This window comes from Oenanthe melanoleuca, chromosome Z (genome assembly GCF_029582105.1).
Source record: "Oenanthe melanoleuca isolate GR-GAL-2019-014 chromosome Z, OMel1.0, whole genome shotgun sequence".
In the NCBI taxonomy this organism is placed as follows: Eukaryota; Metazoa; Chordata; class Aves; order Passeriformes; family Muscicapidae; genus Oenanthe; species Oenanthe melanoleuca.
The window spans coordinates 7,942,058-7,955,488 of NC_079362.1; the positions used below are offsets into that span (position 1 = coordinate 7,942,058).

At 47.6% G+C, this 13,431-nt stretch overlaps 1 protein-coding gene across 1 annotated transcript in view; it reads right to left on the reverse strand.

The window, feature by feature from the left end:
* The window catches only part of ZCCHC7 (zinc finger CCHC-type containing 7), an 86,547-nt gene extending 73,451 nt beyond the window's left edge, over positions 1–13,096 (reverse strand). The window contains exons 1-3 of the mRNA XM_056513028.1: positions 12,992–13,096; positions 10,030–10,137; positions 7,642–8,355 (exon numbers count right to left, since the gene is read on the reverse strand). Of these exons, the coding sequence (XP_056369003.1) occupies positions 7,642–8,355; positions 10,030–10,039 (724 nt within the window). The 5' untranslated portion in view covers positions 10,040–10,137; positions 12,992–13,096. The remainder of the gene's footprint in view (positions 1–7,641; positions 8,356–10,029; positions 10,138–12,991) is intronic.
* Positions 13,097–13,431: the final 335 nt, after the last annotated feature.

Here is a 13,431-nt window from a genome sequence, read left to right on the forward strand (position 1 = left end):
GCCCGGCCGGAGCGCGCCCGCGCCTCGCTGCCCCCGCTCCCGCGGGGTACAGCCGGCTCTGCCGCTCCACCAGGCACGGAGAGGTTCAAAAAGAGACCGAAAAGAGCATCTGGCAGCTTCCCCCCATGCTCCCCCCTCACTGCCTGGCTGCTGAGGGTTTAAAGGAGTTGATGGAGGAAGATTTGTCCTGAGGACGCCGGGCTGCTCCTGGTGCCTCAGGGGCTCAGGGTAAGGACAGGCACACCACCACCACCCAGGCAGCACAGTGCAAGACAGCCCGGGCACAGAAATCTGCCCACTTAGGGCAAACAGGTGCTTTTGTGACCATCACTGGAATCTGCTGTCTCCAACGGACCTCCTCAGGCTCTCTGAGGACATTCCCCCCATCTCCAGCTCAAAAGTGTGAACAAAGAAACACCAACCACCTCATCACACCTCCGCAAAGGCAGCAAAGGAACATGAAGAACTGGCACCAAACTGGTGACAGAATACACCAAACTCATACCAAAAGGCACCACACTGGTGACAGAAACCTCTGCAGCTGGTTCTGACACGTGGTTCTCAGCAGTGCAAGGGAGACGTGTTACTCTCAGTGATCCACATCCACCCAAAAAAGTCCACGACTGGACAGAGAGCTTTAAATTCCTTCCTTCCTCACTGCTAATGCCATTGTCTGACAGGACATATTCTGGGTAGCTGGGAATGTCACATATGATGTGAAATCAGGGACACTGGCAAAAGCTTTAGAGGAAAAGCAGTCAAAAAACATCACCACACACAGGAAGAGGCTGAGCCTGGCAGGTGGGAAACCTTACCTCTGCTAAAAATTGCCATGTAAAAAGAAACAGCTTAAACCGAACTCCACGACTACAAAAACTGGAGGGAAATGCTGGGGGGAAGTGGGGACCCTCAGCAGAGGAGCTGGAGTGTGCACCCACACTCACCAGTGTGTCCCCAGAGTGACCAGAGCAGGCACAGCTCTCAGCAGGGCTGCTCCATGAGGGACACACTCACAGCAGACACACAGCACTCACCAACAGGAACTCTGGAAATAACAATTGGTGGAGTGTGTAAAATAGAAGCCTCTCTGAGTCTCTCAGAGAGAGAAAAGAATGCAGTGATTGAATTACAGCCTTCAGAGAAATTAAAATATATTAAGCCACACAGACACGAATTAGAAGTGTAAGTTTTAGTTTTAAGTAAATAAGAATATACTTTAAGTGCCTTAAGAAAGTAAATAGCCCTAAAGCCTAGTTTAAAGTTCAGTTACTTAGCTTGACATAACTTTACTTGCAATTCTAGAAAAAACAGATGGAACCATTTTGATGAATAGTTAAAACTACATGTAAATTATGTGTAAAGACTGACACTACTTTCATACTTTAGAACTAATAAGCTGCAACCCAAGACATAAGTGTAAGAAAAATGTTTTAGAATTGTGTTTTTAGCTAATTGGACGATTTATGAATAAAATCTCCCGTACTAAAGAGAGAGATATAGAAGAAGAAAAGAAAAAGAAAAAAGAAAACAAAGAAGAAAGGTGTAGGAACTGCTGCTGCTGCAGCTTCTGCTCGGGACTTTATGCCAGAAAGTTTTAGCATGGACTTTAACACCCTGAACTCTTTGCCTTCAAGACCAATGTACTCATGCAATGAACAACACAACTTTACAGCAACCAGCAACTGCTCTTGTCACTTTAAAGACCCAAACCCACAAAAAACTTAACCCATTATATACATTAGCAGAACATCAAGGCCAGCACTGCCACCACCCCAGGCCTTGCCAGTCTATGTCACAGGCATGTGTGTACTTGAACAGGCACAAGTGCTGCAGCAGCTGAGGAGCTGCTTCTGCAATTCCTGCAGATCTGAAGTGAAAGGAGTGACCCCACAGCCCTGCCTCGTGATCAGCATCACTGCAGTGGTGTTGCAGGGGCGGATTTCTGTCCCCCTGCACCTGGCACCTACACCTGGCTGCTCACCTCAAACGTTTTCCCTACATCCTTTGATCCAGTGTAGTCTCTACTGCACCTTTTAATTGCTTAAACACCTAGAGCTTCTCCTTTGAAAGGATTAAATCAGTTTCCCATCAGTGTTCAAAAATTCAGTTTCAGTAGGAGAACTTGCAAGAAACCCAAAGAAATAGGGACAAGGAAGAAAGATCAAACTGATAACAGAAGAGGGGGAGAGAATCCCCTTATAACTATCACCTGAACAGGGTTAAAAAAAGGTGAGAAATGTGAAAAAAAGTCACACAGAATATATGACCATGTAAGCATGGGCACTCTTGCAGAAAACCTAGTCAGCAATCCCAAGCCAGATGAAATTTAAATGAGAGCTGGTCCACAGCAGTGACGAAATCTGAACAGATACAAGGGGCTGCTCAGGTTGCAGGATGTGCTTAGCCTCGATCTCTTTGGATTTGCAAAGGAACTTTATTAGTTTTATTAATTTTTTTTCTTAAATAATCAAGAGATTCGAGTGTATCCACATTACACGGTGAAGAAGATTAGGATTTTTTTCTTTAATCAAAATATCCATATGCATGCGCTGTCTCTTCCAAGGGGTAGGTGCATTCCCACTGCTGGCTCCCGCTCCGGGGCGGGTTCTGCTGCAGGAGCTCATGCACAAACCACTCCTACCACATTTCCATGACGGCAGGCTTCCAGCAAGCACCAGCGAGGAGAAAACCCCCAAATCACAGGAAAGCGCCCCAAATCACAGCGCTCAGAAGAAGCCCATAAAGAGGTTCGGTAGCACATCCCCAAGCAGACGAGGTGCGGAGTGCAGCCCCAGCAGCGCCCTGTCTGTCCCGGGCAATCCCTGGCTGGGTGGGGAGGGCAGCCAGAGCAGGAGCTCTGTGCTGGCGTGGCACAGGCACAGCACGGCCCCAACCTCCTCTGGCAGCCCCTCTGTGCCAGCCTGGCCGCAGCCGTGGCCGGCACTGCCCCCTGAGCACGGCTGACCAGCACGGCTGACCAGCACAGGCTGCTCCTAAAAACACTGATTTCAGAGCAAGGCTTTGGCCTGGGTGGCCACACCAGGCCTCTCTGGAGGAGATGCTGTGCTCCAGGCAGTGTCACAGGGGGCTGAGGCCACTCCTGACAGGGGACACGGCCACGGCCACCGCGGGTGGCCACCAGAGCAGCAGCCTGACAAGGCACCACAAAGTGTCCAGGACACAAATCCCTGCTCTGGGGCCTGGGTGACATGGAGCACACCAGGGAGCCCTGCTGCTTTTAAGAAACGTGGCACACACCTCTACACAGTGATGGCAACACGTCTAAGTGTTCACAACAAAAATAATTTGATTGCTAAAAAAATTTTCACCTAGAAACCTTTTTACTTCGGAAAGCAACTTTGAGATTGAGCCCAGCCATTCCACAACTTGGGTATCCAGCAAGCACACGGAAATGTGACTCTTTACAGAGTTCCTCTCTGGCTTGAAAAATTTATGGTAGCCATTTTTGTAGGAAAAAATAGTTTGTTGCTACAAATCACAAGACTCCAGAACAGAACTAAACTGTATCATGCAAAGGTCACATTCAAAAGCAGCTGTCAGGGAAAAGAAGCAAAGAACAATTCATTGTGTTTTGTTGTTATTTTAGAAATATGCTTACACCTTTTCACCATTTAGAAATAAATGGAGGGATTTGAATAACAGAATACAAAGGACATACAGATGTGGTCAGATTTTCGAGTAGCTTCTGCAGCGCTACACACGTAAGACAAAGTTAAGTTCAATGTCTAGAAGAAGCCATTTCAAACAATGATGGTCCACAAAGGGCATTTCCTTTTTGATAGAGACAAAAAAATAAGTCAAATTTATCAGAGGCTGCTATTTCCATTCTAATCCCATAAGCTGCAGCTACTGCCACTAAAGGGAAGACTCCTTCCTGTATTATTTTTTAGGGAAGAGGTAAAAATTAAATGCTTTCAAATTAATTTTCTTTTCCATTTTAGGCATACTGTTATGTTTTCATTCACTAAATGTTCAAACATGCTTCTTTTCTTTCCTCTTTTTCATTTTACAAGTGTTCTTTGGAGTCAGAAGCAGCCACACACCACAAAATTGCCAAGCCCAGAGTGCAATCATACTCACACCCAGTGTCTGAGAAAGGGGCCAAGGATATAATAGAGAGAAGATAAATTGCTTTTTGTACCCCTTAGTGGCCGGACATCAATGCTGCAGCTCTGAAAGCTGTCTTTCCCAAAAAAAAAAAAAAAAAAAAAAAAAAAAAAAGATTAGGATTGCAGCTATTCATGGGAGAAGAAATATGTTAAAAGGAAGGTTTTAATGAAGAAATGGATGAAAGACTTCCAACTACAGGAGATTAACGTTCTTATCATATAAACTCTTACTGCAAAGCAGAGAGAAGGGGTGGGAGGGGAGAACACTCCTCCAAAGACATGGAAACTCTGACACTGAAAATGAATTCTCTGCATTAGTGCACGGCACAGTTTGTAATGACTCCTTTTGCACCTTTTGCACACTTTATTATAGACTACTAAGCTCAAAAAAAGAAAAAAAAGAGCGTAGATTATACCAAAGACCTAGATTTGCTGAATTACCCATTTTTGAAAGACTCTGTGAAAAAGGCAGGACCCTGTAAGCACAGCAACCAGCAGCATCATCAGGCAGTTTCCTGACAGTCATGCCAGGAAAACCACCAGGGAACACACAGGTACCTGCCCTGCCTTTTGGAAGAGAAACCAGGAATTTTACAGAAATACAGGCAAAAACATGCTATGGCTTAGTGGTACTAGACAAGGCAAACCAAAAACTGAAAGGCACCTAAAACCATAGGGAAGGAAGCAGGGAGAGAGGGGAGGGATGACTCCCATCTGTGTATGGAACACTGGGACTATGGAGCAGCCACAAACCTGAAGGATGGCAGCTGAGGACCAAAAGGCAAATCCTGATCTTGCCACCAGCACCCAGGGCTCACATCCCACAGTCAAACAACATCTCTGCTAAACAGCAGATGCTGGTAACTGGAGCTGGAGAGCTGCACAGGAGAAACACTCTCTGTGCACTAGAGGCATCAGGACAGCATTATCTGTTTACAGGGAATATTAAAATAATAAGGTTGTTAGACAAGATCAGGTTGGGCAAGAGCAGGTGTGGGGCAGTGAACAGAATAAGGAGACACGCTCAATTCCTTCCCTCAAGGAGTTGTTTGTGAGCAGTGGAAGCGCAGCATCTCTATTCAGGGACTCAGAGGTGAAAACAGACTCATCAAACGCCTGACACAAGCGGCTGCTCGCACGGTCAGAGCTCCAGCTCCCTTTTCCAGGGGAAGCAAACTGGACACTGGACACACCACTCTCACAGGAGGCCTGTCCAGTGCACAGCACAGGCAGTTCCAGGGGAGAAGGGGAGGCAAGGCTTCCTCATTCTTTCATGCTATGACCATCCCTATGATACCACAGGCCCTAAAATTGCAATTTATATACAGTATTGTCACCAAAATACCCATCTCATTCTCTAGAAACCCTGAAAACAGAACTGTGCATGTCTCAAAATATTGTAAATGAATGAGCAGAGAATATCTCAGAGGATAATTTGCCAATATACATATTCTTAAAATAAATTTCTTTGAACTGAAAATTTTTATATTCATGTTTCAGCAAAGTCATTTATAGAATCGCAAAATCCCAGAATGGTTTTGGTTCCAAGAGACCTTAAAGTCCAACCCCTTGCCATGGGCAAGGACACCTTCCATTGGACAAGTTTTATTGTCTATTTAGACATATTATGTCTAAATTAGACATATTATTGTCCATTGGATGAGAGATACAAGCTCAGTAAACAAATTACAGTTCCTGTACATTAGGAATATTTACGGCTTCTCTTTCCCTATAACTCCTTTGCTGCTGTTTACGTGTTTCATTACACACACACCTACAACACAATTTATTCTAAGCCCATGTCTTTGCCTGGGGATCACAATGTATATCAGAAAAGCAGCAGCTGAACCAAACTCTTGTGCACCACAGCTACTTGAATTCCATCCAGAGAGGTTTGGAGAAGGTTCTGCCCTACTGCTGAGAACAAAACCAGAGTGGGAGAAGAGCAGGTGTATTTATGACCTTGTAGGACTGTCTTTGACTTCCCACTAAAACATCTCAAAAACGGTATTGCCTACACTCTACAAAACAATTTTAGTTCTGAACAGTGTGACCCATTCATACACTGCAGGGCAATTCTACCCCTGTTGTCTGCTCTGTGGCTTGCTTACTGCCCACATTCGCTATGAACCAGAAACATTATAATACTTGTTACAAAAACGTGACATAACCTAGGAAAAACTGTCCCCTGGTACCAAACTGCCATTTGATTTTTAACAGCCCACTCAGTCAGGACTGGCATACCTGCAAGGCAATTCTTAGAAAGTTCTAAAAGATTTATAAGGAGGAAAAAGCAACATGATTTCCAAACACGGTGTGCTTATTAGGGCCTGTGACACAGTGACAGAGCACTTTACATGGAAGTCTGAGTAGCCACAAACTGTACTAAGCTGTGCAAAAACACACATAATTCCAGTAGAAGGTTATCAAACATTTATGGTCCTGAAACATGAGTTTCACCAACAAAGAAGGCAAAGCCTGTTCCTCAGCTCTTGCCTGTCAAACAGTGCAGCAGCAGCACGTGAGCAGCAGCACTGTTCATACACACTGTCCAAAAACTCTGCTGATGTCAGCCTGCAGATCAGTGTCACAGAATGCTCCATTCCATGCAAAACCTCCTCACTTACCTGTGCACCACATAAAGCTGTATGGCATACATGGCATTTTAACTTCTTTCAAAGTATGGCTTATTTCACTTTATAAATAAACTTCTCTTTTTTATTTCTTCCTCCAGCCTTTGTCTGGGTCATGTTTTCCCTCAACTGGCAGGGGGGATGCTGCTCTCAGTAATAGCCTTTGTGCTGCAGGAAACCAGTGAGCAAGGAAAAATCCTGGCTAACCATCCAGCAGAGCTGGCAGCTGCTGGTGACACAGTGTGCATTACACACAACGGTTATCACACTCCGTCACACTGACCACATTTATGGACCTTCTTTGCTGTAATGTGGAAGGAAGAACACTTTTCAAAACACCAAAATGTCAGACTTTAGTGGCTGGGGAGAAAACTATCTGAAATCAGGGCAGAATTCACATAAGAGTCAGCCAACTCCACATGAACAGCCCAAACTGTCAAGGGTGCTGAGGGGGCAGCCACCTGCTGAATCCAGGCAGGGGAAATGCTCAGGACTCCCCTCTGCTCCCTGCCTCCTTCCTGTTACAGCTCATCCCTGTCCTGAGTTGGAAGGTCTCTGGTCTGGCACACAGCAGTTTCTTACACGCTCTCAGAAACATAAAACACATGGCAAAGCTGAAAAGTTCACAGTACAAATCACTCTGATATTACATCTAAATTTCTACCAGGAAAAATGTTGTTTTTCCTTCCACATATCATGCTGCTGAAATAAAGGTATTGAAATGGTACAAACAATGACCATTTCATTTACCACAGCTTTGCATCCACTGCCATGCACTGGTTGGCTTTCTGCTCATCTTTCAAGTACTGACATCAGTGTCATTGCAGACAAATTGCTGTCCCTACACAAGATCCAACGAGCCAATAAAAAGCACTAACCTCGTCTGACAGGAGGGGCACAGCCCTCAAGGTTCAGCATGATGTCTCCATCTCTGTCATCAGCACCAGCTCCCAGGAGCATCCAGCTTTCCACGAGGTCACTGTCAGAGACCAAGCTCTCCTCCTCCGAGCTGTTCTCTACCAACAACATGTCGTGGACGGCTGGGGGTCCAGCAGGACACACTGGGGCAGGCCTCCCACCAGTGCTGCTTCTCTTCTTCCCTGGTGTGCCCACACCAGCTTTAGGGGGACACATAGCATCACTCCCAGCAGGTTTGGTGTGGTTTGGTGTGGATGATACCAGGTGCATGTGTGCTCTGCCTTGAGTTGAAGGGCACCCTGATCTATTGGCCTTGCTTTCATAGATGCTGTCTTCATCTGGTGTATCGGACAGGACAATGACCTCAGGCTCCTCTGAAAGCTGAGTATCACCATCAGTGAGCTCAGTGAGCTTCTCATCCTCATCCTGTTCCTCACTGAGACCTGAACTTGGACTTGTGACTTCTCCAACATCAGCTTCTTCATCCATTTCCAGTGCGCTGATCTCTCCAAGATCCTGGGAATAGTGGATCTGGCTATAGAGATGGAATTCCACCTCACTATCAACACTCTCCTCACTGGAGGACTCCTCAGGGTAAAGTTCATCTTCGTACACTCCAGTATTCTCAGGATCATCATACCCAGTAAACATTCTGGAAAGTGAAGAGTCTGAGTCTACAAAAAAAATCAAACATTATATCAGAATGGTCATCTGTCCAAAATAAGCCTTCAAACGATACCTTTGGTCTTCTTGAAATTGCTCAGGTGAGTTGCAGAGCTCTGCACACAGAACATCAAACTGAGCAGATTTAACAGCTACCTGTACTCAAATGTACAACAAAAGCTACTTAAGGATGCATTTATATTAACCTAACTACTACTTCAGCCCAACTACTTAGCTTGAGTAAATGCCATTTACTGAGCTCTCTGCTCCCAGATGAGGGAGGTCATCTGGACACTCATGGACCACACCCAGAGGGCTGTGTACACCCTGGGCTCTCCAGGACTGGAGCAAGTGCAGCAAAGAGCCACTAAACCCATTAAGGGATTGGAACATCTGCTGTCGAAAGTCAGGCTGGGACTGCTACTGCGCCAGAAGGAAAAGCTCAGGAGGATTTATCCATGCTCACAAACACCTAAAGCGTGGGGGGAAACAAGACAGAACCACCACAGGAGGGCACAGCAAAAACTGACACGGCATAGACACAAAATAACAACATACAGGGACTTCCACTGAAATGTAACTCTGTTGCCCAGGAAGGCAGCGAAGCCTCCGTTCTTGAGGATGCTCAAACTCCAGCTAGGCACAACCCTGCCAGGTCACTCTGAGTGAATCAGGGCTGAAACTGCCAGAGGCTCCTTCCCACCGCAGCTATCCTGTGATGCCAGCCCAAGGGTGAGCGTGTTCAGAGCTCACAGCCTGCTCCCTTGCAAGACAGGTCATACTGGGGCGTTCTAAAGTCACCCTGCCTGCCTGAGAGACCACCCAACTCTGTGTTCGTGACTGCATGATGCATGAACACTTCCTCTAAAAGTCTGTTTCTGCGTTACAGTTACTCCCATGGAAGTCAGCCAGTTTTTTCTAGACAGGAAAACTGCCCCATGGAGTTCAGCTCTTTGGCTGGGGAAGAGGGGTTGCATGGTACTGTTTAAATCCACGTAGTTGCACACAAATACAAAAATTCAGATTTGTGAGCTTTGCACAGAGGCAACTTGTGTGACGATGGTATTTAAGGAACCCAAAGGCTCTTAGTGTGAAGGCTCTCCTCCCTTAGCCAAGTTCCTAAATAAACATGCTAAAATGCTAAATATATGAAAGAACAAGGTGGCAGTAGACACAATAAACCTGCTGTACACCACTACCCAGCTTTAGGTGCTGTAGAAAGGAAGATAAACCAATGGCACCAAGAATGACTGTATTTAGAAAAACATCTGACAAACCAAATGAAGGCCCCAAACTTCAATATTTTTGTCAACTTCACACAGGGTCCCAGTTTCAAGGAGGCTGCAGCCTGTTCCTATCCACACAGCGAGAACAGAGCTCCAATCAAGCACATCCACAATATTACCATGTGGTTTGAGGTGTGAGAAGACACCCTCAGTAATGTAGGAAAGTAACAAAACCTCCTGAAGATTGTGTGTTTTTAGTCATACTCCAAAAGCCAACTGAATCCAAGTACTCCTTCCTCCCCTTCTGTCACCCAGTGGATAGTCACACAGTAAGCAGTGAGCACTGCTAAAAACTTGCAGATGAACAGCACTGATGTCTCTTAAGCATCCAGGGAGCTGACTCATGGACACTTGACAGTGCAGGCAACAACACAAACAGGCAGCAAGCACTACACTCACTTTGATCCATGCTTCTCAGAAGGTCAAACAGCTCCTCCTCCTCTCAGGTCCACACGTGACTGGGATAATGAAGGGCTCTTCCTCTTGCTCAGCATGTACACTAGGCCACTGGGAAGCAAGAAACACCCAACATCAGCACCACAACATAATCTGAAGACTTGTTGCCCACCATTCTCAAACTCAGTCCACAGCCGTGCCTGAAACTCAGAAACAGCCATGTCATATCTGATATCAAAGCAGGCACAAACACAGCCTCAAGGAAAGGGAAGAGAAGCTTGACAAAGTCCTGCTGCTTTTCAGATTGTCAAGCTGAAGCAGTTGCTCACTGAGTTCATACAGGTAACTCAGGGAAAGACCTGACTGCATCTTCAGATTTCTTTTTGCCAGTAAAGAGTTTAGGCTATGGGCAAACCCTCTTTTCCATGGAATCATTGAAGGGTTTAGGCTGGAAAAGACTCCAAGGGTCACTATTCTCTCAGCTGTGCTCACCGCTAAGTGCCACATCTATCTTGCTTCCAGATGGACTATCATAAAGACATTCCTCACATCTGAGTGTGAAGAACACATTTAAAATATTAGCCCTGCAAAGACTACCTGATCTGATAGGCTGCAGGAGCAACAACACACTGACACACCCTACTTTGGAACTAGATTACCTGACTTATAAAAGAAACTCCAAACTTCAAACCCCTGGCAACAGCACAACTCCCTCCTTTTATCAAGAGGAATCCCACTCCTACCTGAACCCAGAGCACAACCTTCCTCAAAAGCACCTGACTGCCTCTCAGGTAGCCCCTAAGTGAGGCCACTTCAAGTAAAGGGCTACCAATGTTAAAATTAAAAAAAATCTGAGTTCCTTCAAACCTTTCCAAACAAAACTGCAAATGGTTGCAATTGTCAATGCCAGGGATAAATTCCAAGCACAGCTTGCCAGCATTTTTCATCTGGCCCATTAGCAACCTGCCATACCACATGGCAGCAGCACCAGGCACTCAAAAGGGAGGTGCCACTGGAAGCTCGAAGCAGGGAGGAAGAGCAAGGCCAACAAACAAGAAATAGCAAAAATAGTACTCAGAACACCTCAGCCAAAATCCCACAGGGGATTTGGGATGCTCACCTATCTGCAGAAGGGATTCTGAAGTAAGAAGCTTAGACCAGTCCTTCCCATGTCATTCCTGCTCACCTGCCTCATCTCTCCCTGCCAGCCCCTCCTTTCCACTGCTTAACTCCACACTCCTGCTGCTCGTGCTTTCTCAGCTTCTAACAGCTTCCAGAGCTCATCTGCCTGACTTCAAATACTGAGATTTCTTAAAAATTTCAAACAGAAACTAAAACACAGAAATTACTTCTTCCATTGTACGTGACTTTTCGGACAAGTGTCCTGTTCCCATCAGAAATCATCAGCGAGTTCCAAATATTTCCTTATTTATCTCATTCTCTGCTTGATCTCCACAGTCAAACCTAACCCTTTTGGTTAACAGCTGCACTGAGAATGGGGAAGCAAGCATGCTCTCCATTGCCTTGGAAGACAAAACACAACCCTACTGTCAGGCTGTTACAGACAGCCATAACAAAAAAGAAAGCTCTTTCAGGAATATTACCATACTATCTATCAAAACAGAGGGTCAGATACTGGGACAGTAGGAACCAGACTTTTTGACAGCTTCATATTTAGTTCTATTTGTGGTAGATAAACTGCCTGGTGTTCAGATTGCTGAGACACTGTGAGGGCACAGGCAGTATAAAACTGACAAAGAACTTAAATGTCCCAGAGCACTGAATGAAACCTTTCACTTCAGCTGCTGTAGCAGCTTTTGTACCCTGCATTTCCCAGATGCCATGAGAAAATTACCACTATGAAGCTCATGACTGAAGTGAAAATCACATCTGGGAAGGTATGAAAATGTCAAACCTAAATGTATTTATAAAAACCTACCCAAAGATATATTTATTAACAGAAGCCAGTGTCAGGAGACTGTTTGTCTTCCCCTGCTCTGTTCCTGTTCCAAATGATTCCAACCTGGCTGTGCCTCACAGGGGCAACCACGTGGTTCTCAGGGCAGGTAAGGAAGGAAGGTACAACCCTCATCTGCTGCCCAGGTGAGACTGCAGCCGTGAGTCACCTGTGCCTGCCCCATGTGGAGTGGAGAAACCCTTGCAGAGGAACACAGAAAAGTGCCAGGAGGTGGGCTGGGAGCAGCCTCTGCCCTCATTTTCCATGATCTAACAGAGACTTTTGGCTAAATACCGAGATGCAAACCCTATCCTTGTCCTATTTGATGTTCTGGACTCTCTTTAAATTAAGTGCAAAGAGAGAAGCAAAGCTTCAGGTCAGCACTTTTCTAGTGGGCAGCTATACCTCCAAGAGATCACGGGAATATCTCTTCCACACCCGAACCCTGGAAAATAACAGAACATTTCACGCTCACTTCAAGCCTTTCGGTAGATTTTTTCTTCCCACAGGCATTTTCCGAATCATGTTTAAGAGAAACGTGCTTTTCCTGGGATCCTGGTGCCGGATGGGGTCTGGTGAGTCAGGAACGGAGATCCCGGGGGAAGATAAGCGCACCCGCGCCCGGAGGGGCCGAGGGAGCAAGCGGAGCGCGGCCCGAAACACGCAGAGCCTCCGCCGGCACCGCTGGGGACCCGGGCCCGTGCCCGGGGCTGCTGCAGGGAGTGGGGCCAGGATCACGGACACCGGGGCCGGAGCGCGGGGCGACCCCGGGGGCGCAGCCGCGACTGAGGGGAGAAGCGGCCACGGGACGGGGAACCGGGGCCCTGGGGAGGGGGCCACGCCGTAGAGGGCGGGGGCTCGGTCGGGCCGAGAGGTGCCGCAACCGGGTGAGGCCGGGTGCTGGTAGTCACGGACGATACTCACTCACTGCCGATACCGGAACTCAGTCGGTATCGGTACTCAGTACTCCGTACCGGGACGGACGGACTGACTGAGTCCCGCACTCACCCAGTGCCCGTGCTGCGCGCCAGGACTCCCTCAGTGCCCGTGCTCCGCTTCGGCCGCGCCGGGACCCGCCGGGCCGGAAGTGGCGGCGGCCTGGCCCCGTCGTCCGGCCACGTGCTTCCGGCCCCACCCGGCCCGCGTGGCGAGGCCCCGCCCCCAGAGGCCCCGCCCCGCCCCTCAGCCCGGCCACGCCCCCGGGGCCTGCGCGGGGTGGGGGCCGCGCCTTTGGGGGGAATTTGCCGAAAATCGGGTGCGGGGGAACCGGGGTTTCCAGAGTCTCGAAAGCCTCGGGTGTGGTCTGCGCCCTGCCCGGCAGCGCAGTCCTGCGAGAGGACCGCGTCTCCGTGTGCGGAGCGGACAGAGCCCGCGCCGCGCGGGCACCGCGGGGAGCGTGATCCGAGAAGAGACAGGTGGGAAAGGATCTTAAAGTTCATCCAGTCCCA